The sequence below is a fragment of the Onychomys torridus genome, chromosome 7 (assembly GCF_903995425.1).
Source record: "Onychomys torridus chromosome 7, mOncTor1.1, whole genome shotgun sequence".
Classification (NCBI taxonomy): Eukaryota; Metazoa; Chordata; class Mammalia; order Rodentia; family Cricetidae; genus Onychomys; species Onychomys torridus.
Window position 1 is genome coordinate 102822177 of NC_050449.1, and position 27825 is coordinate 102850001.

A 27825-nucleotide genomic window follows, 5' to 3' on the forward strand; every position below is an offset into this window, starting at 1 on the left:
AGGGAGAGTAAAGTGTCTTCCACAGTCCTGAGGCAGCAGTGGGTGAACTCAGACATTGGCCACAGAGTAGGTTTATTATTTCAGTAGCCCAGGGCTGAAAGATGTCAGGTTCCACAAAGGAGCAGAACCTGACAGAACTGAGGCCTGCAGTGCGACTCCATCTGGCAGAGCTGAAGGCAGCAGGGATGGGAGACGTAGTGTAAGGACCAAAGAAGCAAAGCCTGTTCAGGTCTTGTTAAGTGTCCAGAGTGGGTCCAGGAGGCTAAGGGGGTCATCCGTAGGCTGGGCAGCCCTCAGACCCTGTCCATTGTGGGCCTGTAGAAAGTTCTGCTTGCTCATCCGTTGCTTTCCCCGCAAAGAGCTGTCTAGTGAAAATGCCTCTGGAGTCAGAGAGGCCAACAGCTCCAGGGATGAGGAGGGGGGCCCTAAGCTGGGGGCTTCAGGCACTGGTGGCTCCTCCTCTGGCTGTGGGGCTTCAGGCAAAGGCGAAGAGAGAGGGGGAGGAGAGGTGGATGGGATAGGGGTAGGCTCTGGGAGGCTGGCTGGTGGAAGACCTGGGGTTTCTACAAGGCCCGGGAGGCTGGCAGCTGGGGAATCCAAGCCACCTAGGGGCCGGATGCTGAGCTTGGCAATGGTAGCCTGGATGGAACTGATAGATACATCTCCACCGAGGACCAGATCCTGGGAGTCCTGAGGCAGATGATTCTGAGAAGGCAGAGTTAGTAAGAAGACAGTTTCACTAGATTTCAACTGTCCCAGCAGAGCCCTCAAGGAACTACCCTTACCTTCTGACTGATGCTCATGCTGGCCATGGGCTTGCCTGGAGGGGGCACACCATGGCGCTGTAGAACTTGCTCCACATGTCTCACCAGTGCCTCATGGCAGAACCTGAGGTGCAGCTAGAAAGACACATTTGGTCTAGTCAGCTTGGGCAGGGGCCATCTTCAATGGGCAAGACCCAGCTCAACCCAATCCACCCACTCACTTTTTCCTGCAGCATGTGTTTTCTCTGCTGCCTCATCCGCCTCACCAGCTGAGGAAGCTCAGGAATCCCGTTCCCAGCCTCTACCTCCTGCACTGCTGCATACAGTAGTGCAAAGGCTCCTGTGCGGCCCACTCCAGAGCTGTGGCAAGAAGGAACGCATAAGGCCAGGCTAAGAGCCCACAGGGTAGCAACCCTCATGCAGGTGGGTGCCAGCTCCCTACCTGCAGTGTACAACAATAGGTGTGTGCAGAGGTCGCTGGTGCAAATAATGTGCATGTACCTCCTGGATGAAGCGCAGCAGGTTGCCAGGACTGTCTGGTAGGCCTCTGCAGGGAAAGGACAGGTATGAACCAGACCTGTGTGAGAGGCCTTCACCCCCAAGCACCTAAGGAGTTTGCCCTAACTCCCACCATCCAGAACAGTGAACGCACAACTCAGGCCAAGTAGGGAAGTGGAGGTGCACAAGAGAGCGCTTGAGGCTCTGATCACGGAACTGCAGACTCAGCACCCGCTCCACATGGGTTTCGGTAGTGCGAACACTGCTCAGTGCCACGCTCAGGGCTCCGTGCACCATGGGCTGGCCCCTCTCGGTGGGGAAGTAGCGTGCCACCTTTTGCTGAAGAACAGACAAGATAGTTAAGGCTGGCTTTCCTGGACTCCCTGCCTCCCCACTCCCTAATCTCCTCTTGAATACCCATCTAGATTCTTACCTTTTCCATTTCTGCCTCAGACACCAGCATGACAATGACTGATACTTTCTGTTCATGCACCATGAGCCAGAAATCAGCAGCTGTGCCAGGCAGTGGGGCCTGGGTAGCCACTAAGGGTGGACAGTATGGCGAGAGCCCCTCCACACAACTAGCATTGATGTAGTCATCTTTGCCTGAGCGCAGCACTACACGATTACTGTCATAGGGCATAACATCCTGGTGCCGGTTCTTCAGCGAGTAGCAGCGGGCAATAGCAATGGATCGGCCTCGAGCATCATGTTCCTGTGCCTCTTGCAACTCTCTCCAGATTGCATCCAGTGCTCCTGCATCCCCCAGCTGTCCCCGAAATGTCTCCAGCTCCTGCTGCAACTGCCGCAGCCTCTCAGGATGTTCATAGGGGTCCTGCTCAATCAGCCGCAGGGCCTGTGGCCGACGGCCTTCAGCTGCATCTACCTTGGTAGGCTGCAGCAGGGGCTGTCCACCCCCAGGAGGCTGAGTACCTCCATGCTGGCTCTCAGGGCTAGAAGACAGCAGGTCTGCAGTTGCAGCACCTCGGCGCAAACACGGTGGTGGCTCTGCTGTTGGAGGCCTGGAAGGTGCTGGACCAGGCCCGGGCGACGGGGCAGGAGAAGGCACCAAGTGGGGACTAGGGGTGGGCTGACTGGCTGGTGGGGGGCCTCGAATAGAAACAGGAGTTGCTGGAGGACCCAGGGGCCTAGGGGAAGGGGCAGGGCCATATGCCAGGGTGGGGTGAGGATGAGGAGGCCCAGGGCTAGGGAAAGGCAGAGCCCCTGAGTGTGGGGGAAGAGGGTCTTGAGATGGGCCTGGATAGAGCTGGTTGTGCAGGGTGGGTGATGGCTGCCCCAAGACACCAGGCTGAGGGGTAAACGGGTAGGGAAGTGGAGGAAGGATCCTTGGGGCCTGAGATGGGAAGAGATGTGGATGCTGGAATGGAAGGGGCTGCTGTGGGGGTTGTGGCCCAAATGCTGGTTGTGGGGGGGGGGGTTGGGGCTGAGGCTGAGCTTGGGGCCCAATCCTGGGGGCTGGAAAGCCTGTGGGGATCCCAGGAGGGAAGTGTTGCTGTGGTGGAGGGCCTGTGAGGTGCTGCTTGGTCCCTATAGAAAAAGTATAGGGTGTGGGCAGAGGCTGTGGTTGGGGAACAGGCTGGGACACAGGCTGAGGCACTGCAAAGCAGGGCTGGGGAAGAGCTGGGGTAGGGTTTGGCCGTGGTGCTGTATGGCTAGAGATAGGGGCCTGGACACTATCTACGGTGGTGGTAGCTGGCCGAACTGCCATGGCTAACTCAGGTCCTGAGAATTGGGGAGGTGGAGCAGAGGGAAGACCTACAACTGGTGGAGGTGGCCCTATCCCCACATAGGGACTGCTTACAACTCCATGCTGGGGAGAGGATCTGGGTACAAGGCCCAACTCCGATGTGTAGGCGGGGGCTGGGTAGAGGACTGTCCCAGATGCCATGGGCACTGCAGCCCTAGGCTGCATCAGTTGAGTAGGGCCTGAATAGGTTCCAGGGGGTAAGGGTCCTGAGAGATAGTGGGCTGCAGGGCCTGTGGAGCTAGGGTAGGGGCCAGGAGAAAAGTGGAGTGGGGCAGTAGTTCCTAGGAATGGGTCAGGCAGCCGGGAGCCAACCACCATATCAGGGGGCAAGCTGCGCAGCTCCTCAGGTGGGTCTCCAGTCTCTGCCTCCCCCTCCTCACGGCGAGAGAGCAGTGGTTTGGGGGCTGTGGGCCGAGGTGGTGGTGCCTTCTTCTTCAGCTCCCTAAGGGACAGGCAGAGAAGTAAGGCCAGCTCCCACAAACCAGGCTGGGCTGGCTGGGTCCACAGTGAGCCTAATGCACACCCACCTGTCCAGGAGCTGCTGGCGGGCAGCCTCTTGGGCATGACAGATGGACTGTGCCCGTTCCAGCAGTGTGGCTACCTTGCTTTCCAGGTCTGCATAAAAGTCCTTGCCTTCCTGAGACTTCTTCATCAGGTCCTCATAGGCTTCATAGGAAGCCACCAGGGTCTGTAGTGTGGAATTCCACCTTGATGAGCAAAAGGAAAAGCCAGGATGAGGCTAATTGTAGCGACAGAGCTCCAGATGGGGCTTGGGGTAAGAACAACGGCAGACACTGACTTTTGGTCCAGTTCACTAAGCACCCGTCGCACAGCTGCATACTGCACATTGGCCTCAGTCAGTGCCCGGAGGACATTGTCCTGGGCGGCCAGGTTCTGCTCCAGGTACACCTTCAGCTGATCATACTTCTTCAGCTGTTCCTCAAACAGTTTCTGTGGGAAGACAGGGACAAAAAAACTAAGGAAGAAGCTCAGAAACAGAGCCCTTTCTCGATGCTTATCCAACCCACCTTCATCTCCGAGTGGTCAGTGGTGACCAGGGAGGCAGTGATGTCATCCTTCTGGATCAGCTCTCGGAGCTGCTGCTCCAGGGACACACGCTGGTCCCGCATCTCCTGCACCTTGGCTAGGATGCGCTTCAGGTTTTGCAGCACAGCTTTGTCCTCTGAGGGCAGGAGCAATCAGTAAGGCCAAAGAAAACCCAGCTCCGAGCCTCTCCTGCTAGCAATGGGCGGGGCTTACCTGGGGTAAGGGCTGGCGTGGGTAGGGCAGCCCGCACCTGGTCCAATGGTCCACTGAGCAGGCGCAAGTTACCAATGTGCAGATTCATAGCGCGGTGCAGCTCGCTGTTGGTGAAGGAAGCCTTTTCATGAACTTCCATGTATTTGGCCCATTCTCGCCTCACCTCTACAAGGTCAGCCTTGGCCGCAGAGGGGCCAGGAACAGCTCCAGCCTGACCCAGGGTCTCCTGCAGTTTCTGCTCTTGTAGCTCATCTTCTTCCAGCAGATCCCTGATGTCCTTGAGGGAGGCCTCCACATCCGTGAACACACCTGACAGCACTGAAGGGTATAGGGGTTAGCCACTGAGGTAGGCAAACCAGGTACCACTCAGCCCTCTGCCCACAAGACACAGAAATGCCCACTTGGATCAGAGCTTGTTTCCCAGCACTTGCTAAACTCCACAGATAACTTAAGAGGCCCATGGTTCACTGATCCACAGAAGCATCTGGATGGTGCATGCCTGGGCCAGGGCTTCCCCAGCATCCTCAGTGGAGGAGGCCACGGCAGATGACTTGCATGCTACCCAATGCACCTGTCTGCTTTGTGCTTTGCTCACCCTGCATAGACTGGACAAGGTTCTTAACGGTGTCAGGCCGGACACTGAGTGCCGCACACTTCTCCATGAGCTGGGGTGGAATATGGTTGTAGGCATCAAGGTTGTCTACTGTCTCAGGGTCAAGCTGCATTGAGTCCATGAACTGACTGGGGAAGGGAGAGGGGATGACAGCATGATCAGATGACAACTGGCTCTGACCCAATTCCTTCCACATAAAGCCTGCTAGGTTGACCCCTCCACTGGAACTAGACTGAAACATGGACTGGCAGGCTATGCCCAGACAATGATAGCGACGGTGGGGCAGGACACCCTCCACAGCACATCAACCCTCAAAATCTCAATCTAGACTCTGAGCAGGGAGGCAAGAAAGCTGGTGTGTACCCTACCCCCACAGCTTGTCCCACACTTACTCCAGGACCTCATTCTTGTCTTCAATCTTAGCCAGCATTTCCCGAAGAAGCTTGGCCTTCTCCTCGCTAAGGAATAAACAGACCAGTTGCTGGAGACCTATGTACTGGAAGGACCTCAAGGTCTTCTGTACCAAGCAAAGGAGCCGGTCCCTCCTACACACCTGTACAGTGATGAGGCCTCATGAGCAGCCATAGGTACCAATTTGGCGAAGATATCAGGACCTGTAACAGCTGGGTCTGTGGGGTTTACTGGCAAGGGCTTCACCAAGGGGGCTCCTAAGAGCAGGGAGTATCCCATAGATCAGGTCCTGTGAAGACTCAAGGCAGCTCCTCCCTATTCCACCTTCCTTTGCCAACCCCACTCCTCAGCTTCCCCTCAGCTATCAGACCTTTCACAGGCTGAAGGGTATCCAGTGCTGGCACAGCCTCGTGGTAGATAAAGTCATTATCCTTCTTGGCAGAGTTATATCTGGGAGTGGGGGGAGGGAGGGAGGGAGGAATCACAGATTACCAAGGATCCACACACTAGACTCCCACGTAGGCCACTGCTCCCTGGCACTGTTAGCTTCCTCCCAAGGGTGCAAAACAACAAGATATTTAATAAGAAAAACCCGACAACCCTAGTCCCACATACTTACTTTCCCCCAATGACATCCATAGCAAATCGAAGTGCATCTTGCACAGTGTCAGGCTGGCCCTGGAGAGACGAAGAGATAACCAAGGCCAGTGTTGAGAGCACTGAGCTCAGCTATAGCCTTGCCATCTGCCTTCATGGCTCTGAAAGGCAGTCACACTCATCCAGCTTTACCTTGGCCAACTTGATAGCCTCATTAAGCTTGTCCAGGGCACTCTGGAAGTAGGCCACCTGTGGAGGGCAAAGCCTGGTCTGTCCTATCCTCTTGGACCCTAATGTTCCATCTCCCCACTTTGTCCTACTTGATGATCGGGTGACTGGTCATAAGACCAACAGTTCAGGTAGCAGATGCCAGCCAAGCCAATAGCCCCAAACAGCTCCACCCTGCAGCTTACACCTCCAAAGAGCCATCCTCCCCATGAGGAGCCCATCCTGTCTCCTCAGACCCCTAGGAATGAGGGCTACAAGGTGGGAAGATACAAAACCTACAGAAAGGTTATGATGGCCTGGCACATGGTGAGGAAGATGAGCAGTCAAGAGGGAGCATCCCACCTCCAGTATGATGTAAAGACAGCATCTTAAAATCCTGGAATACGTCCTGAGGGTCCCCCTTACCCACAGTCCACTTACCCGTTCCCCAAATTTCTGTTGCTCCTCAGCCTGCTTCCCCATGTGCAGCTAGGAAAGAAGAGGAAGCAACATGACTTGCTGCCTGAGCTACAGCCACCTGGCCCAGGCCACAACCAGTAGCTGCTCGCCTTACATGAGCCACAGCTGCAAAGTAGTAGATCTTCATCTGGACCAACTTCTTCCAGTCTTTCTGGATTCGGCCCAGTAGGGAAGCAGTTTCAGGGTTTTCCAAGGCCCGGCATGCCTCCTTGTAGTAATCTACCACCTAGGAATTGGGATCAGTTCAGTCATCAAGGATCGGGAGCAAAGCAAATGCTCATCCTCAGCCCTGTTCCTACCTGTGCACTGATGCGGGCCACTAGAAAGCTCTTCCGGTTATCCAACATGGACTTCTCCAACAAGCACTCCTGAGCCTGGCCCTGGATCAACAAGTGCAAGTCAATGCCCTGTCCACCTGAAGGTCCTTCTCTTCTTGGGAGCCAAGGGATGGACCAAATAGTCCCTCTTGACCGTTCTCTCCTTTGCTCTCCTCAACTCCCAGAATTACCACCTGTGCCTGATCTACCAGGAACTCAAAGACCCAATGCCAAGGCCTCCTTCCTGCCTGCCCCTTACTATCTGCAACATGACTGGCCTAGAATCTAGGTGAACTGCCTCCTTCCTCCCTTAGCCATTTCTCCTTCAGTTCAACCTAAAGTCAGGGGTGGTGGCTAACTACATGACTAACCCCAAAAGGGAGGGAGGAGGATTGGCCATTTGATTCTGAAGCAAGCCTGGGCTACACAGTAAGTTTCAGACCAACCTGAGCTACAAAATGTGACTTCATCTCAAAACAGAAAGACAACTTGGCTCACCAGCATGAGGTTGACATTGAGAGTGAGGATCTGGCGACTCATGTCCACACTGAAGGCCTGTGGGAAGTGCTCACGCAAGTAGGCAAAGGCTCCTGCTGCACACTGGAAGTGGGTGCAGGAGACTTTCATGCCCTAGGAGGGAGGAAGTGAAAGATGACCACTTCCATTAAGGCAGGACTCATTCAACTTCTGGGAGCTGAGGACACTTGGTGTCCTCCATAGCACACTCACATGTCCACACTGCCCCCTCCCCAGTCCTTACCTCCTCAGACACCCGCTTGTCCATAGCCCCCAGCATGGAGTGCAATGCACCTAGAGAGGCAGGGACATTGTTAGTAGAGCCTGGAGGTGCTTCCCAGGCTGCCTACAGCTGTGTTTAGACTGAAGCAGAGGTACCTGCTGTCATCCCGTCAGAAAAACAAGTCTGAGAACTGGGTTAAACCCTTTCTCCTGTCATGACCTGGCTGGGGAGAAGAGGAAGGAGCCTCCATGCTTTCCCTCAGCCAACAGCCACACTGACTGGAAGGGCAATCTAAGGCCAGCCTTAATAGGGGAGTGAGTGATATTGTCCAGGCAAAGAAAGACCATGGCTCCCTGTAGGAGTGCACAGGGACAAATCTGTGGTAGTCAGACCGGCCGAGTAGCTGTTCCAAAAAACAGCAGAAGTGCCAGTGTAGCTGTGGTAGAGGCAGGAAAGGGTCAGAACCCAGGCATCTTCTTTTCATTCATCCATAGACTTTTTGGCCATCTGACCTGAGGAGCTGAGACCCAGGGCTGGCAGGGCTTGGCATAGGGCCCATGGAAGGATCAAGCAGCTTACCAAGGTTGTAGAGAATACAGGCCTGCTCGTACTTGATGTCTTCATGGGCCACAGACTTTCCTGAGAAGATCTCAGTCCTGCAGACATGCATCTCAGTCATCTAGAGGGAAGGACCTGGCCTGGGCCCAAGGGTCAGGGAAGGGGACCAACCACTCCAGTATGAGACAGAGGTCTATGGGAGACCACACTAACACTCCCCATCCTGTGCAAGGAGAGAGGAAAGGGGAAGGGATCATGCCTACCACCCAAGTATCCCAGCTGTCCAAGCACATTCTAAATTCTCAACTTCCCAGCCCAGCTCTCACCAGTTGACAGCTACAGCGGCCTCCTGGCCTGAGCCCATGGGCACCCGACTCTGCAGGTAGTGTAGCTGGCCAAGGTACTTTCGAAGGACACTGCAGCCCTCAAAGTCCCGCGCGACACGAATAGCATTCTGGGAAGTAGGACGGAAGGAACCGGCTCACCATCATTAGAGATTTCAAAGAGAGCTCTATCTACATCTACAGGTGTTGGACATACCATACTGCCAGCCAAGGCTGGTAGACAGAGTCTGTCCACATTTCTAGAAGATACTCTACAATATGCTTTAAAATTCTGTCTATATTTGACTTTAAAAAAATATTATTTTATGCATGTATGTGCAACACATGTGTGCCTGGTGTCTGGAGATCAGAAGAAGGAACTGGGTCCCCTGGAACTTGAGTTACAGACAGTTGTGAACTGCCATGTGGGTGCTGGGAACTGAACCTGAGTCCTCTGGAAGAGCAGCCAGTGCTCTTAACCGCTGAGCTATCTCTCCAGCTCCTAGGTTTAACCTTTTCCCCTCCACCTATGTTTAACTTTTGACCCACAGTTCTATATCTAAAACTGTACAGTAAGAGACAGCCAAGAAATCCAGACATGATGATGCATAGCTGTAATCCCAGAGCCCAGGAGGATCAATCATTCGAGATCATTCTTGACTAGAAAGCAAGTTTGAAGTCAGCCTGAGTTACATGAGACCTTGCCTCAGAAAAATGATTCATGGAGGGCAGATATCCAAGAGGGGGAAAAATCCTTGACTATATTCAAGGGCATTTCTCACAGCATTATCAGATTAAAAAACTGGATGCCACTAGATTTTCCATTAAAGAGGACTGTTTACATGAATTATGTCAAGACTACTTACACAAGAAAATATTCCTCAACCAAACTAAAGACAGGTTGTTATGGATATACTATGACTTCTATGAAATACAGACAAAAAAAGAATCAACAGATGAATATGTGATCTCATTTATGTATAAGCATAGGCTATGCAAATAAATATACAGACCAAAAAGGGAAAAAAAATCCAGATGACTATACCTCAAAATGCCGACAGTGATTATCTATGAATAATACTAATGTAGTGATTTCTCTCTGTATGTATAGTGTGTGTGTGTGCAGGTGCACATACCAGAGGTTGACATCAAGTTGAAAACAGAGAAACCCAGAGCTCTCCAACTGGCTACCTATCTCCACTTCCCTGACCTTTCACCACCACCCCCATCCCAACCCCCCCACTCCCCCACCCCCGCCAAGCACTAACTAGCAAATGTGCATGACCACACCTGGTATTTTATATGGATTTGGGGGATCTAAACCCAAGTTCTCATGTTTGCATGCCTGGCACTTTACCAAATAAGCTATCTTCCCAGCTCCAGTTTATTGTATACATGCATTCACTCACACACACACACACACAGATACATACATGCACATTTATATAGAGAGAAGGGTGCAGATATAGACATAAATTTTCCTTTGCTCATATATTCTGGATATTTACTATTTTCAGGTTTTTAGTAACCTTTCTATTTGAGAGGAAAAAGAAACAGAACAAAGGAATCCTCTGTTCACATTTTGAAAAGCAGACCATATAACTGTCAAGAAGCAGGTGCCCAGTGAGGAACTGGGCTTGAAACACCATCAACTTTCCCCTGTCCCACCCTGAAGAAGCACGCACACACTCCCCCATGTGCCTGACATGCCTTATCCTTTACCTGACACTGATTAGGATGACTATTAATAATTAAAATAAAATAAGCCAGACATGATAGTACATGACTGTATCCCTAACACCTGGAAGGGAGAGGCAGAAGATCAGGATCAAGTCATATTTCACTACAGAATAAGTTAAAGGCCAGCTTAGACTACATAAGACCCTGCTGGGGGTGGGGGGCAACACTTCCCAAAAAACAGTCAGCAAGGCTGTTTGCACACTTGTAAACCAAGGAGGCTGGAGGATCACAAGTTCCAGGCCAGCCTGGGCTATGTGGTGAGACTCTCAGAAACAACAATGAAAATAGCAAACACTAGGAGAATGGAGAAATTAGGATGCTTAGTGGAGATGTAAAATGGTGAGCCACTGTGCAAAATTACAGTGTGGTGATTCTTCAGAAATCCTATCTATTAAGTAATTCAGTAATTCCACTTCTGAGTATACACCCAAAAGAACCAAAAGCAGGCTGTTGTAGTGATAATTCCTACCCACGTTAACAGCAGTTTTGTTTTAGCTTTCCTTTGTTTTTTGAGACAGGGTTTCTCTGTGTAAAAGCTCCAGCTGTCCTGGAACTCGATTTGTAGAACAGATTAGCCTCGAACTCACAGAGATCCACCTATATCTGGGATTAAAGGTGTGTGCCACCATCACCTGGGACTTTAAAAAAAAAAAAAGAGGGCTCGAGAAAGAGTGTCACTGTAGCCTAGGCTCACACTCCACCATCCTGCCACTGTCTCCTAAAACTGGGCTTGTAAGTGTGAACCCTCATGCTTAACTTCAAGAAAGTGTTTCACAGTTTCTCTTTGGTATCGACAATTGCCAGCATCATGACTATTTATTAAGAAAATAAGGGCAGCTGAGGATGGTGGTATACACCTTTAACCCCAGTACTCAGGGCAGAAGCCAGCCTGGTCTACATAGCCATCTCCAGGACAGCCAGAACTACATAGAGACCCATCTCAAAAAAACAAAAATAAAAACAACAACAGAAAGAGTTACTTAATAAACACAGCACTGAACTGTAGGGATGGCTCAGTGGGTACAAGCACTTGCTGTGAACCCTGTGCATCTGAGTTCAGTCTCTGGAACTCATGGCAGAAGGGGAGAGCAGACCTTTGCAAGTTGTCCTGTGATTGCCACACAAATGTGCAAACATGGCCCCACTCTTGTGTGTGCAAATACACACAAGAATTTAGCTGGGCGGTGGTGGCACATGCCTTTAATACCAGCACTCGGGAGGCAGAGACAGGCAGATGGATCTCTGTGAGTTCAAGGCCAGTCTGGTCTACAGAGCGAGTTCCAGGAAATGTGCAAGGCTACACAGAGAAACCCTGTCTCAAAAAACCAAAGGGGGGAATAAAAAAAAAAAAGAAAAAGAAAAAAAAATTTTTTTAACAAGGTATCATGAGATTTCATTCACTAAGCAAAGCAACAATGAACATTCCAGGTGGGATAAGACAGAGCAGGATGGCATGAGATTTAGTTATACTACTCAGAACTGTAAGCAACTTAAACTTCTAAATTACTTACTCTGGAATTTTCAATTTAGTATTCTGGAATACAAGTGACTGAAAGTAAGTGAAATTTCAGAAGGTCAAACAACAGATAATGAAGAAGCTGCCATATCTGAGATCTTATGGGCCTGACAAAAGACAATGTAGAAGAGGCAGGTGGATCTCCGTGAGTTCGAGGCCAGCCTGGGCTATAGAGCGAGTTCCAGGACAGGCTCCAAAGCTACAGAGAAACCCTGTCTCGAAAAAACAAAACAAAACAAAACGAAACAACAATAACAAAAAGACAATGTAGAAAAAGAACAAAAAAAATCCAACAGACTGAAAATATGCTGAATTCTTATATATGAATGTTTCAAAATGTTGAAAATATGGGGACAGGGGAAATTAAAACCGTTTTAAGTTTAAAAAAAAAAAAAAAACCCACCTTAGAGCCAGTGTGATGGCGCACGCCTTTAATCCAGCAGTTGGGAGGCAGAGGCAGGCGGATCTCTGTGAGTTTGAGGCCAGCCTGGTCTAGAGTGAGATCTAGGATAGCCAGAGCTACACAGATAGACTTTGTCTCAAACAAACAAACCACCACCAACAAAAACCAATGGAGTCTGTGGATATTCAGCTGGTAGAATCCTTGCCTGGCATGAAAAAAGCCCTGGTGTGATCCAGGATCACATAAACTGGAGATGGTGGTTACACCTGTAACCTCAGCACTGAAGACAGAAGGGAAGATCAAAACTTCAAGATCATCTTCAGCTACATGAAGTTGTAGGCCTCTGTGGGTTATATGAAACCGTCTCTCAGAAACAGCTAGATGGCACAGCAAGTAGGCACACTTGATGTCAAGCCTGAAGACACGAGTTCAATCCCCATTACAGCAAAACAGCTAAGACTTAAACATAAGGACAATGCCTATAGTCCTAGGACTTTCGGGACTGAAGGCCAGCCTAAGCTGCACTGAGACCCATGGGGAAAGAAAAAGTAAGTAAAATAAAATCCTTCTTCAGCTATCAGACTGTCGGAGTGAACACAAAAACTTTTCTACCAGCAATTTTGATGCTTTTGTAGACTAAATAAATAAAGTGAAAATTAGTGAATTCAAATACTGACCACAGTAGATGGTAGAGTTTGTGTGTGTGTGTGTGTGTGTGTGTGTGTGTGTGTGTGTGTGTGTATGTTTAAATACTTCTTTAGCAAACCAATTCCATTTGTACCAACATAAAAATACTTCTCCTACCTGTCTGAGTAACTCCAGCTTCTTCAGTTCCTCATTGTAGGCTTCTGGGTTCTCTCCGTAATTCTTCAGGACAAACTAGAGGAAGGGAAAAAAAAAGAAGTGGTAAGGAAGATCTGCAGATGTGCCCCAAGTCTGAGGCAGTCACCAAAGCAAGGCCTCAGCTATCAGCAGCACACAGGAGCTGACCAGGACGGCCTCCTCCTCCTCTGAGCCCATGAAAATGAAGACTAAATACCCTACGCAAACACCTCAACAGGTCCCTCACATGCTATAGCCTACTGGGAACAGACACCAGGATTCTACCAGCTCAAGGAGCTGAAATAGAGCCCTATGAAGATCTCAAAGGGTCATTAACTTAAACCTCCTTCAAGAATCCTTTGTTCTAAAATCACAGGTATAGCCCTAAACTCAAAATACACATAGGCAAGAGGCTCCAAACAAGCACAGGTGCAAACCCCACTCCCACCCACCTACATGACAGGAAAGGGCACCAATGACTCTCAGGAAAGGCCTGAGGGAGTGTGATGAGAAATAAGCCAGTGTGGAATGGGATATCATTCAAATAAAAACAGGGCTGGGGAGATGGTTCAGCAGTTCAGAGAATAGGCTGCCCTTCCAGAGGATGCAGGTTCAGTTCCCAGCACCCACAAGACAGCTAGCAATCATCTGTAACTTCAGTATCAGGGAATCCGGGGCCCTCTTTGGGTCTCCCTTCACAATGTGGTGCACAGACACACATGAAGGCATATACTCATACACATAAATTTAAAAAAATTAATAAATCCTCAAAAAATACATAAAAACCAACAGGGCTGGAGTTGGCTCAGCTGGTACAGTGCTTCTCTAGGATTCAGGGCTTGCTCCTCTTGCTGAAGACCTAGGTTTAGCCTCCTGCTAGCAACTACATGGTGGCCCACAGATATTACTCCAATTTTAGAGGATCCAATGTCTTCTCACCTACACATGGTGCAATATGTAATCCAGACAAAACATTCATAAACATGAAATAAAAATAAAGCCTGCTGGGCCGTGGTGACACACGCCTTTAATCCCAGCACTCGGGAGGCAGAGGCAGGTGGATCTCTGTGAGTTTGAGGCCAGCCTGGTCTACAGAGAGAGTTCCAGGACGGCCAGTGCTACACAGAGGAATCCTGTCTCGGGGAGAATCCAACCAACCAAACAATAAAGCTTGAAAAGTGAAACAACTAAAAACAGGATCAGCAAGTTGGCTGATGTTGGTGACATCGGGTCCTTGCCGTAAAAGCCAGTGATGGAGATCAATCCTCAGAACACAAATAGAGTTGGCGGGGAGAATGGACACTACAGTTGTCATCTGACCTCCATGGCATGTGCACCCCACAGCACACCCTCACACCCTACATACCTAATTTTAAAATAATAAATGTGGGTAACCAAGATTTGGGTGATTTTCAATGTTTTTCAATATTTGAAATATGGGAAAATGACTCAAAAAATGGCTGAGGAACTAAGGTATCTGAAAAGATCTACTCTCTCAGTAGCCTCCTGAAGAGAGAAAGGCCATGAAAGCAGTCTACTGAGCAAATATCAATTCTGCGAACACAAAACCAGTATTATAAAACCAACCAATCTAAAGCTGATTTACTGATTCCCAGGTAACTTCACTCAGATCTTTTCGACCCCTACCTAATCTACAAATATAAAATGTGGCCTAAGTCAACTCCTGTGTAGTGAGAAGTGTCAGGGCTTGCCCACCCTTAGGTTAGATAAAGGAGGAAGTGCAGCCCCAGAGGCTCTGTGGGACACAGCTGAAGGAATCAGACGCCATAGTCCTAAAAACAAGAATTCTGTTTCTGCCTTTCACACAACAGTGAAGGGGAAAGAGCCACTTTCCCTCACTCCCAGAGAACTGACTCACTGTTCCCCCAAGAATGAAAAGCAGCAGACACTCGCCAAGCTCCTATGACAGGCCAGCAAGGTCCTCAGCACTTCACTCAGTCTTACCAGATCCTTACCACAAGGCCAGAGACGGACCTAGTCTCCTCATTGATGAGGGGATGAGGGACTGAGGCAAAGAGGTCAGGGCACTTGCCAAGATCACAGCATTAGTGTCGTAGCTTTCATGTCATGGCTGTGATAAAAACTGACCAAAAGCACTTGAGAGGAAAGGGTTTCTTGGCTCCCACTCTCACATCACTGTCCGTCACCGAGGGGAAGTCAGGGCAAGAACTCAAGGCAGGGATGTGGAGGCAGAAATGAAGCAAAGATTATGGAGGGACACTACTAACTGACTGGATGCCCCTCACCTGCTCAGCTTGCTTTCTTACACAGCCCAGTCTACCCGCCCAAGGATGGCACTGCCCAGAGTAGCTGGACCCTCCTACATCAATTACCAACTAGGAAAATGCCCCACAGAGGTGCTCTCAGGACAGTTCCTCAAATGAGAACTCCTTTCCCCCAGTCAGTTCTGTCAAGTTGACAGAACTAACCAGCAGTTAGTGACTAATGCAGCAACAACCAGAATCCAAACATTTGGCCCCACTGAAAAGAGGACAGAAGGCAGGCAAGGCTTAATGGAACCCACATGGTGGGAGGAGAAACCCAACTCCTGTGGGTTGGCCTCTGACCTCCACATGCACTGTGGTGCAAGCATCCACACACATACAAACACATATACACACTGAATAAGATATAATAACATTTTTAAATTTTATTTTATTTGTATTGTCATCAAAGTCCCTGGAACTGGAGTTACAGAGAGTTGCAAGCTGCCACGTGGGTGCTAGAAATTGAACCTGGGTCCTCGGAAGAGCAGCTAGGGCTCTTAACTGCTGAGCCATCTCTCCAGCCCCCTTATTTGGTTCTTCAAGACAAGGTTTCTTTGTGTAGCTTTGGAGCCTGTCCTGGATCTTGTTCTGTAGACCAGGCTGGCCTCGAACTCACAGAGATCCATGTGCCTTTGCCTCCCAAGTGTTGGGCTTAAAAGCATGTACCACCACTGCCCAGCCAACATTTAAAAAAATTAAAAAATAACAGTAAAGAGACTTGCTGAATTCTCAAGATATGGAATAGTAACCCATCTATCTAACCACAGTCTGACCTAATGTTACTTGGGAAAACAAGCCAGTAGCAGACCCAAGAGTAAGAAAACTGAGACAATGGTGTAGCTACACCAACCAATACTGAGAGAACTTCAAAAAGTGTCAGGCTTCCCTTGAATTCTGTGCTTGAGATGAAAGCTGTTTACTGTGATTAAATTACACTCCCAATGAAAGTGGTTTGGGAGAGAGAAAAACCAAACCAAACCATGACAATAGATCCTTTTTGTCAGATAAGCCGCCAGTCTGGGGCTGGAGAAATGGCTCAGCAGTTTAGAGTATTTGTTGATCTTTCAGAGAACCTAGGTTTTATTCCCAGCATCTACATGGTGGTTCATAACCAACTCTAGTTCTAGACTAGGACCAGAAGCCCTCTTCTGGCCTTTGCAGGCTAGGCATGCATATGGTGTGCATATACACATGCATATGGAATAAAATAAGTAAATAAAAAAGAAACAGATCTCAAGTGAAAATATGTTGAGAGATCAAATCTCCTGAAGAAGGAAAAGAAAAGAAGGCATTGTAGGAAACAAATTCTTTTTTTTTTTTTTTTTTTTAATCATAAAAGAGTCTTTCCACTTCCAGCCTGATGTGGTGGATAATACCTATAATCTCAGCACTAGGGAGGCAAAAGCAGGAGGATCAGGAGTTCAAGGTCATCCTCAAATCTGAGTCCACCAGCTAGCTACATGAGATCCTGAAACAAACACACACACAGGTGGGTGATGGGAGGGAAGAAGAGTGTAGTGGCTGGTTTTGTGTGTCAACTTGACACAAGCTAGTCAGAGAGGAAGGAGCCTCAGTTGACAGAATGACTCAACTTACTTTTTGGTCATAATGTTTTGCTGTAGCGCTAGAAATCTTAACTAAGACAGAGGTTAAGAGAGAAATAAAAAGAGACAATTTTCGTCTCAAGGCTACTTCACATACAGAAAATCCTAGGAGTGCACCGGAGTTTCTGTGGATTTAACAAAATTTGGATAAACTGGGCTGTGTCCAGGATGGCATGGCCCATAGACTTGTTGTGGCTCTGGGCTTGGTTTTCTGTTGTTTTTACCTGTAAAAGGGGTTAGTGTTACCTGCTATACTGCTTCACAGAGCTGTCATAAAGACTCGAGCTATGTCCTAACCAGAAAGAGTATGCTCAGCTGAAAATATCCTTCACGATATGGCAGACCTGTACTGTACTAAGATTTATAATCATGAACTCTTCTCATGTGTTAATCTTCTCGAAGTGTAAGATTCCACATCACAGCTGGTATTACAGCCTTTAGTCCTACCACGACTGATGTGGAGGCAGGTGGGTTTGAGTTGGAGGCCAACCTGGCCTACATAAGTTCAGAAACACCCTTTCTCAAAAATAATCTAAACCACAAATGAGAGATGTGTGATTAGTATCCGATCATTCACAGTCCTGAAGGTCACTCAACTCTGAGGGGACAGGGGAAGAGGTCAGCTTCTACTGGCAACACTTGCTCTGTGCTGTTACTCTTCTAGTAACAAATGACACAAATCTGTGCCACTAATGATCACTAGAAACAAGAATTCTGAATCATGCCACTGCCTGCAGATTAGAGAAATGAAAAATCAGCAACCAACAATGGGGCAGTAGGACCCTGTCTTAGTTAGGATTTTATTGCTGTGAAGAGACACCATGACCACGGCAACTCTTTTTTTTTTTTTTTAAATAATTTATTTATTGTTATTTACTTATTTTTATTTATTTGTTTTGCCTGCACATATGTCTGTGTGAGGGTGTCAGATCTTGGAGTTACAGACAGTTGTTAGCTGCCATGTGGGTGCTGGGAATTGAACCTGGGTCCTCCAGAAGAGCAGTTGGTGCTCTTACCCACTGAGCTATCTCTCCAGCCCGGGGTTACTCTTATAAAAGAAAACATTTAACTGGGTTGACTTACAGTTCAGAGCTTTACCCTATTACTATCATGGTGAAAAGAATGGCAGCACACAGGCAGACATGGTGCTGGAGAAGAGCTGAGAGTTCTCCATCTGGATCCGCAGGCAGCAGGAAGAGACAGTGAGCCAGTAGCCCTGGCTTGAGCTTCTGAAAACTCAAAGGCCACGCCCTAGTGACACACTTCCTCCAACAAGGCCACACCTACTTCAACAAGGCCACATCTAATAGTGCCACTCCCTGTGGGCCTATGGGGGCCATTTTATATTCAAGCCACAGACCCCAAGCCAGACTTCCTGACTCCTGATCTTGGGAACAGTCCCTCTACCTCAGTCTCTTCTACTAGCATATACTCATTCTGCATTACTCTTAATTTGATATAATGCCTTCAAATTTCACTGCACTAATTAAAGCAATACACAAATAAGGCAGGTTATCACATGGATTTTTTTTTTTTTCTGAGACAGTGTTTCTTTGTATAGCCTTGGCTGTCCTGGAACTCGCTCTGTAGACCAGGCTGGCCTCACACTCACAGAACTCAGAGATTCGACAACCTCTGCCTCCTGAGTGCTGGGATTAAAGGTGTGGGCCACCACAACCTAGATAAATAGAACTTTTTTTTTTTTTAGCTGAGGATCAAACCCAGCACTCTACCACTGAGCTAAATCTCCAACCCCTTCAAATGGAACTTTTAAAAAGCCAGTGTCTCGCTGTTGTCTAGGCTGGATGTGGACTCCTAGGTCCAAGTGATCCTTCCACTTTGGCATAGATATGGCTGGGACTGCAGGTGTGCACCAAAACCACATCATGGATATCTAGTTCATCACATACGCTGTTCTTTTTCTTTTCTTTTTTTTTGTTTTTTGTTTTTTGTTTTTGTTTAACTCCTCTTCCATTTCCAGAGTTGAATCAAATCTAGGTCACTCCTTGGGCTGTACTACATGCACATAAAATTAAGTCTACATACACTACTGTTACTTTATATATACTCAGTTGCTGAATTTCAAATGAAACACTTTATTCAGACAAAGGAGTGTTGCCAAGGAAAGCTTTCAGCCCCTTGATCCATGTCAGCAAGCCTGATAATTACAGGCCAAAGGTACAGGGCATGAGGACAGACTTTTTAAGTCCTCTCCTAGTCTGACCACCCACAATACTCAAAGCCTCCCTCCATGTGGCTTCTCAATGGCCCCTTGGTCTGAACAGCACCAGGGAGAAGATTCAAGTTACAACTCCCAGAGCGTGCTAGAACTAAACTGGTTATTCAGCCGACATTCACAAGGCACTCCGTGTACACAATAATTTATTACTTCTCAAACTGGGTGTGCTGGCTTACTCCTGTAGAATCCTAGCATGAGGCAAGTGGTGACAAGATGACAAGATCAGGTGTCAAAGCCATCCCTTGGCTATAGAGCAAATTTAAAGCCTACCTATACTACAAGACCCTGTCTCAAAAAAACAGGAGGAGCCGGGCGGTGGTGACGCACGCCTTTAATCCCAGCACTTGGGAGGCAGAGGCAGGTGGATCTCAGAGTTCGAGGCCAGCCTGGGCTACAGAGTGAGTTCCAGGAAAGGTGCAAAGCTACACAGAGAAACCCTGTCTTGAAAAACAAAAAAACAAAACAAAACAAAAAAACAGGAGGGTTGGGAGGGGAGGTAGGAGGAGAAAGTTCAGTTAGTAAAGTGCTTGTCATACAAGCAAGTATAAAGGCTTGCGTTCAATTCCTAGCACCCACATAAACAACTGTACATAGTGCCACAAGTCTGTAATTGCAGCGCTGAAGAGGTGATATAGATCCCTGGGGTTTGCTAGTAAGCTAACCTAATCCACAAGACCTAGCTCAAAAACTAAGGTAGACAGCTAGCCTAAGGAACTATACATGAAGTTGGCCTCTGGCCATCACATGCACACATGTGCACCTGCAAACACACAAACATGGACATGCCAAAGAATTTGACTTTCTGAGAAAAGAATCTGGTCTACACCAGGTGGTGGTGGCAGTTCACACCTTTAATCCCAGAACTCAGAAGGCAGAGCCAGGTGGCTAGCCCAGTCCATAGTGTGAGTTCCAGGATAGCCAAGGCTATACAGAGAAACCCTGTCTTGAAAAAAAAAACAGCCTCCCCCCCAAAAAAATCTGGTCTAAACCCTGAGTGAAATGTATACAGAACCTCTGGTGTTTGAAATTAGGTCAGGAAAGACCATCGACCATTCAGTTCATCTGTGCTGGGGGCCATTCTGCATAACACAAGAAGAAAGACAGGTTCAGGCAGACCAACTGAGTCTTTCCATCTGTGACAAGAGATAAAAACAGATCAACACCACAGATAACAGATTTCATGTCCTCCACTGGTGGGCATCCAGAGAAGGGTTTTTTTAAGGTTTCTGTTCTTCACATTTACCTGTTCTGGGGGAAATTTAGAAGAGAGAAGAATTCCATAAAGCTGAAAAACCAGATGTGAACAAGATGAGCAGTGGGAAGCAGCAATGAACATGTACTTTCCAAGGTCAAGTCAACTGGCAGGACCAAAGACCTGTCTGAATCAGGAAACCAGACAGATGAAGGGATTCTGAGAAGCATGGCTTAACTGGGGTTAAGGAGCAGGAGGAGAGGACTCAACAATGACCTAAGCCAGGCAGGAATAGGAGTCAAGTTACAGGGCAGACTGCAGTGAGCTGGTGACAGGCCTCAACAGCAGTTTTCCAGAGGACTCTGACAGGAAAAGGAGCAGAGTGAAAGGAGAAGCCAAATGACAGGCATGGCGGCTACCTACCTAGCACTGGCAGTGGATGAGTAACTACATGAATCATTAGAAGGTAAGTGCTCAGGGGTGGGGATTTAGCTCAGTGGTAGAGCACTTGCCTAGCAAGTGCAAGACCCTGGGTTCGATCCTCAGCTCCACATACCAAAAAAAAAAAAAAAAAAAAGAAGGTAAAAGAAATTCTAAAAGAATTTTCGAAACCTTCCTAATGCCATGGCAATTTAATATAGCTCCTCATGTTGTGGTAACCCCAACCATATGTAATAGGCACTCAATAAAAGAACAAGGAGGGATGCAGTATGCAGCCTGAGTAAGCCTGACTTCTGCTCCAGTGTAGCTGGTTAAGGGTTGGTGTTTGGAAAGAAATGACTTTCAGTGTTAACTAACACATGTGGCCAAATCATTCACTAGTAAACAGCCCAAGAGTCAGGGCTGGGGAGATGACTCAGCAGTTAAGAGCACTGGCTGCTCTTCCAGAGGACCTGAGTTCAATTCCCAGCAACCACATGGCAGCTCACAACTGTCTGTAACTCCAGTTCTAGGGGATATGACACCCTCACACAAATGTATATGCAGGCAAAACACCAATGCATGTAAAATAAATACATAAATCTTAAAAGAAAAAAAAAACACGAGTCATCTTTAATTCATTTTCAGTGAGTCAGCCCTTTGGGCCCCCAAAAGAGTAATATGGTACACAGGGGTTGGTGATGTAGCCCACTGATAAAGTGTTTGCCTCATCTGAACCCCTGGATTCAATCCCTAGTACTGAAAAGTGGGTGTGGGGTAGGGGTATACAGCTCAAGGTCAGTGCTTGTCCACTGAATTCTTATGTGAGCCCAAGTGTGCCAACATAGTTTGGCACTGCAGCTCAAAACCAGCTTATGATTCTCTTGGCTCCCATTTCACATAAAATACTGTTAAAAGAAAAGCTAAATTTAAATTTAATGGAGTTTATTTGAGCAAAAGGATAGACACAATGATTTGTGAACAGGGCATTCCTCCAAACAGCTGCTTCAGAGAACTGCAATCTACACCAACAGGCGACATTTGAAGACACTGAAGCACAGAAAACACCTTAGTTACAGTGTGATCAACCAGCCAACAGTTACACCTTAACTACTTAAATGTCTGCAGTTTAGTTAATTGGCTACAGGGCTTCCTGCCAACAATCAAAGCTAATGTCACAGTGTACACTGGGGCTGGAGATGGTAAAGTACACAAGGCCCAGGGTTCAACCTCACCAAACACCAAAAGCCTGTACTGGTGGGGTCTTTTGGGTCCAATGCAAGTGTCTAACACAAATCTCGAGTTGGTCTCTCAGTACCCTATAGCTATAGCTACTCTCATACTAAATTGCTCAAACTTTGAAATTTCCTCTACTACACTATGGACTCCTTGTGTTAATGGGGGGGAGGGGCTATATTATACGATGTAGTTCAGTGACATGCTCTCGCCTAACATGTACAAGGCCCTGGGTTCAATCCCCAGCACCACTAAAAATAAATGAATGAATGAATAAACAAATGAATGAATGAATAAATGAATGAATGAATGAATAAATAAATAAATAAATAAATAAATAAATAAATAAATAAATAAGGCTGTGGAAGACTGTCTTAATTAAGACCTATATTGCCAGGCTGATGAAAACAGAACACCACCAAGTCAACAGAACAATTTCTGCAATTTAGAGAATGACAATCAGACAAGAGGCAAAAAGTAGGATGGGAGCACTACAGTTAGGGAAGGGAGAGTTCGAGGCTCTAGATCAGTGGTTCTCACCCTTCCTAATGCTGCGGACTCTTTACTACAGCTCCTCATGTTGTAATGACCCCCAACCATAAAATTATTTTGTTGCTACTTCCTAACTGTAATTTTGCTACTGTTATGAATCATAATGTATATTAATGAGAGCAGCTGGCAGCAAAATCCATGGGAGTATACAGCAATGACAACTAGAGTTCAGAAGGTCAACCTATCAGAACTAAGCGTTCTGTTAGAGGAAACCATCATGCAAGGCGTGATGGAATTACTGCCTTTTGAATGAATTGGCTGTTTCTTGTATATTTCTTGTGCAATAACAACTATGATTCTCCCCATTTACCGCGCATTTCCATGGTATGTATACATGTGAGCTCATGATGGCATCTCAATCTTGGGCACAACTTTCCCTATACATTTGGGGTAGTTGGATAACTTTCCCCAGCTGTGCTTATTTTTCATTAACATAAATCTGGCCAGGGCCATTCTCCGGACAAAAGTATTTCATCTAAGATACCTTTTTATCTAAGGACAAGTGCAGATAGATAAGCATTAGCTCATCTCACTCGCAGATAGAGAAAAGAACCACTAGCAATTAAATCCTCAACTCATAGGCTGGGCAGTGGTGGTGCACGCCATTAATCCTAGCGCTTGGGAGGCAGAGGCAGGCCTATCTCTGAGTTTGAGGCCAGCCTGGTCTACAGAGTGAGTTCCAGGAAAGGCTCCAAAGCTACATGGAGATACCTGTCTCAACAAAACAAAACAAAACAAATCCTCAACTCCTTACCTTCATCCCGATTTATTTACTTAAGACCTTTTACAATTCCCTAATTGATCTTAGCCTTTAGTTGACTCTATTGGAGAACTCCCCTTTGGGTTGTAATTGGAAGCTGACAATTACTGCTTTATGTTTGGAACCTTATCACCTTCTTCTGTGACCCTGAAAACTTCAAACCTCCCATTGCATTACCAAAGAATTACTGCTTGTGTCTATATACAGTTCCCCCACAGCACTTGGAGGGAATTGATTAGAAGAACAGAGATGAGAACGAAGATGGAAAGAACTAGGTAGAATAATGAGAGAGCAGCAGAAGGGACAGAGAGGAGCTAAGTATGAGGACTGAAAAGAAACTATAGATAGAACTGACTGAGAAGAATAAAGTGAATGACTAAAGAACTCAGTGTGCTTAGACTCATTGAATATCCCTCAGATTAGAATCCTCAGCTGGTTATTAGACTCTTCCATGAACCCTGGGAGAACACAATAAAGGCTGGACCTTTACTGTTTTCGATAGTAAATATCTGTGTTTTCTGATGGTCTTAGGTGACTCCTGTGAAAGGATTATTCAACCCCCAAAAGAATCATGACCCACAGGCTGAGATGGTCTAGGGACTTCTGCAGAATCTCCTCTGACATGTAGGGAAATCTGTTTTTTGTTTTTGTTTTGAGACAGAATCTTACTACACAGCTCTGGCTCTCTTGGAACTCACTCTGTAGACCAGGTTGCTCCCGAACTCACAGAGCTCCACCTGCCTCTACTTCCTAAGTGTTGGGACTAAAGATGTGTATGGCCATGCCCAGTAGGAATTGTATTTCTGGAGCAACACCTCTCACTGAAGGCAGGTGCTCTCAGGGTTTTGGGTACATGAATGACCACAACAAGAAAGGCTACATTCAAACAAAAATCTCCTAGGCCTTGGTGTGGTGGCACTTGCCCGTAATCATAGCACTAGGAAGGCAGAGGCAAAAGAATCAGGAATTCAAGCCTAGCCTCTGCTATATAGCAAGTCTGAGGCCACAACTGCTTTTAAGACCCTGTCTTAACCAATGTCTCCTACCTACCCCTCCCCACAAAAAACAAATCGAGTTTTGGAACTAAGGTTATGTTTTGAGACAGTGTTTACTATGTAGTCCAGGTAGGTCTTGAATTCAGTCTTCCAAATTCTAAGATTACAGATATGTAACCATCATATTTGACTAGGCTATGATTTTCTTTTTCATTATTATTAAGGTGTATGTGGGTATGGGTATGTGCATGTAAATGCTCTTTTTCATTATTATTAAGGTGTATGTGGGTGTGGGTATGTGCATGTAAATGCAGGTGCCCTCAGAGGCCAGAAGAGGGAGTCTGATCCCATGGAACTGGAGTTATAGGCAGTTTTGAGCCGGCCCACCAATATGGGTCCCAGGAACCAAACTCCAAACTTCTGCATGAGCAGGATGTTCTATTTTCTATTGGCCATCTGTCCGGCCCCTGGGCTGAAATTTTTCCATTTAGGGTCAACATAATCTAAATCTAATTGAAATTCCCTCTAGACTGACTTTCAGTCATTTGAGAAACATTTTCCTATGTAGTGGGTATTAAGCTAAAGGAACACAGAGATGCCCTTCTGGTATCCCAGCTGAATATGAGGTTAAAACATAGCACATATAGAAGCAGAATATTGTGGTAAATGCCTTTAATCCCAGCACTTGAGAGGCAAAGGCAGGTGGATCTCTATGAGTTCAAAGCTAGCCTGGTCTACATAATGAGTTCCAGAATGGCCAGAGATGCATAGTTAGACCATGTCTCAAAAAAAACAAAAAACAAAAAACAAAACTAACAGACAAACAAAAAACCCTGCACATTAGGGCTAGAGAGATGGCTAGGCAGGGTCAGAGGGCAAAGGCACTTGCTGCCAAGTCTGGCTACCTGAGTTTAATTTCCTAGACCTGATAGTGGAAAGAGAGCATTAACTCCTGCAAGTTGTCCTCTGACCCCCACACAAATGCACTGCCACGCCTGAACCCATACATCTACACACATAGATAAATATTAAAAATAGCACACAGCAGTGGTGGTGCACACCTTTAATCTCAGCACTTGGGAGACAGAGGCAGGCACATCTCTATGAGTTCAAGGCCAGCCTGGTCTACAGAGTGAGTTCTAGGACAGCCAGAGCTGTTACACAAAGAAACCTTGTCTTGAGGGAGGAAAAAAAAGTATATATAATTATGTCAAAGAAAGGATGAAGGAAAAGAAATTCAGAAAAGGGAAAGGCTAATCCAATAAAAGGATTAAGGAAAGCTTTGTGAAAGACAGAGCTTCAACTGGACCTTGAAAACTGGATGGAACCCATTCACAGAGATTAAAGAACAGCCCTATAACCTAAGGGGCAAAAATGAGAGCTCTTTTAGGTAGAACAGAGGTTCCCAACATGTGGGTCACAACCCCTTTGGGGTTTGCATATCAGATATCCTGAATAGCATATATTTACATTGGAGTCATTCGAACAGAAGGAATTCCACAATCAAAGGCACATTAAGGAGAAACAGCCTGTTAAGGAAACAGGAAATAATAATTATGAACAGAATGTGGAACACCTGTATCAGAAACACATAGATCATACATATATAATAGGATTGTGACAAATGCCCAAAGAATTAGGCTGTGTCAGCGAGACTCCCTGAATGGGAAACTGAAAATACTGGCTTGACTCTGTATTCCCAGGGGTCAGCATAATGAGTCTCTATCTTTCTCCCTCACTTTTGACACATTTTAGGAAAGTTCACCTTGTATTTGCATGAAAAAGAAGATGGGTAGAAATTAACCAAATTCTGTACATTTAGATCAATCAGTTTAATATGCTGGTCTTACAGATGAAAAGGGGGGTGGTGTACCTCTGTAGAGCACTTGCCTAACTTCTTGTGCCAGGCTCTAGGTTTGATGATGGTTACACACACACACACACACAACACCTGACCTCATCCCATCCCACCCCCACACATACAAGCAGTTTGTGCAAGTGGTGATGTGAGAGAAAGTACTTCCAAGCCCGTTTCTTTCCCCTACTTCTTTCTCCAAGCACCACAGAGTGGTGAAAGGTTATAGACTAACAGCTGAAGTGCTACACCCAAGGCTCCTCACCTGTAACAGCTTCCCACCTGTCCATTTCTACTATGGCCCTCAATGCTCTTTGGGGACCCTTCCTAAGGCAGTGGCTATCTTGGAGGGTACCCAATTAATTCCCCATCACCACACCTGATCTCGCCACAGAAACTCCTTGACTCACTAACTCCGAACGACTACTCTCCACAATGACGAATAGGATGCCTCCAAGAGCCCTCTCATTAACAAAAAACTGTGTCTTTTGGTCCAAAGGAACTTCGGAACAGAAATTTTGTAAGGAGACCATACAGAACTGGAAGGTCAGACTGGCCGACTACACACACACACACACACACACACACACACTCACTCTCTAGGAGCCCGGCACTCCTACAGGCCACTGGGGTTCCTGTCTTAAAACACACATTCTTTCCTAGTCCAGCCGTGAACTGGGAGCCCACCAATGCTCGGGCCTAGCGTGGACTCCGCACAGCCTGGACCGCCATACTGCCCACCGGGGCTTCCTGGCCTTGAAGAACAGGGCAGAGCTGGTCCGGAACGTCACAGCAAGGAAGCACGGAGCCTCGGTAGAAATGCAGGTGGTCCAGGACAGAGGTCGGAAAGCAGACTCCCACAAGGATGCAGTGCCAGTCGGAGATAAGGGTGATGTGCGGGCACGGGGAGACAGGCCAGCCTAAGGAAAACCGCCTGGCCCGACCTACGACGGAACCCCGGGAGGGACCGGCGCGCAGGGGGCGTCACGCGCGGGCGGACGACGGAGATACGCGGCAGAGGTGGGCTCACCTTCTTCACCGCTGACTGGAAGTGGAAGTCCCCGGCCTCCTTCAGGTCCAGCCAGATCATGGGCATCCGGGGCACGGCCTCCATGGCGGAGAGCGCCTAGCGGCCACTGGGCCGCTCCCCTCCCAGCTGCAGCTGCTGCCTCAGCCGCGCGCGCAACCCCGCCCCTCCACGCCGGAAGTTGCTCGTCACGCGGCGCTGACGCACGCCCCCACAGCCTGCTGGGAGATGAAGTCCTCGGCCGGGTCGTCTTTTGCACAGGCGCGGTCATCTTCGCACATGCTCCGTCTCCTCGCTGAGCGTCTTGGCTGGAGGAAAGTGCCAGTCCACGGTGAAGCGGCTTCTGGAAATAGTGGTCTTCACTAAACTCGAAGCTTCGCTGGGATTTTCTGTCTTGCGTAAACGCTGTTCTCCCTCTTGGGAGGACCTTTCAAAAATCCACCCGTGAATTTGTAATCCCAAATCATCTTGAGATTGGTGAAGGACGGGGACAGGTGCTGCAGTAGAGACAGGAATTCAGCCTTGAGTGAAGAGTTCAAACTGCATAGCGGGATGGAACCTGGCCTAAAAGAGCGCAGGAATTCCTTTTGTCAGCGACGAGGAGGCAGGGACATAGCTCCACACCACCACCGTCTGCTGCC

The 27825-nt window shown here is 47.6% G+C and overlaps 1 protein-coding gene across 1 annotated transcript; it reads right to left on the minus strand.

The window, feature by feature from the left end:
• Positions 1-53: 53 nt before the first annotated feature.
• Positions 54-27345, minus strand: Ptpn23 (protein tyrosine phosphatase non-receptor type 23). The gene is made up of 25 exons (XM_036193275.1): positions 27188-27345; positions 12999-13073; positions 8539-8666; positions 8234-8310; positions 7676-7725; positions 7414-7545; positions 6898-6978; positions 6693-6824; positions 6560-6607; positions 6104-6160; positions 5934-5992; positions 5685-5764; positions 5457-5571; positions 5296-5361; positions 4886-5031; positions 4291-4608; positions 4059-4213; positions 3830-3981; positions 3558-3737; positions 1696-3472; positions 1417-1601; positions 1207-1311; positions 986-1124; positions 786-899; positions 54-705 (listed from the first exon to the last, which is right to left on the minus strand). Exons 1-25 carry the CDS (start codon positions 27269-27271, stop codon positions 226-228), a joined length of 4935 nt encoding a protein of 1644 aa, XP_036049168.1. The 5' UTR covers positions 27272-27345; the 3' UTR covers positions 54-225.
• Between the last annotated feature and the right edge of the window lie 480 nt (positions 27346-27825).

Bases quoted from the DNA above. Each gene is read 5' to 3' on its own strand.
- Ptpn23 (XM_036193275.1), bottom strand. From the start codon at position 27,271: ATGGAGGCCGTGCCCCGGATGCCCATGATCTGGCTGGACCTGAAGGAG. The intron at 6,608-6,692 runs GTAAGGCGAGCA...CTTCTTTCCTAG, and splicing joins ACTTTGCAGCTGTGGCTCAT to CTGCACATGGGGAAGCAGGC. The intron at 3,473-3,557 runs GTGGGTGTGCAT...CCTGTCCCTTAG, and splicing joins CGCCAGCAGCTCCTGGACAG to GGAGCTGAAGAAGAAGGCAC.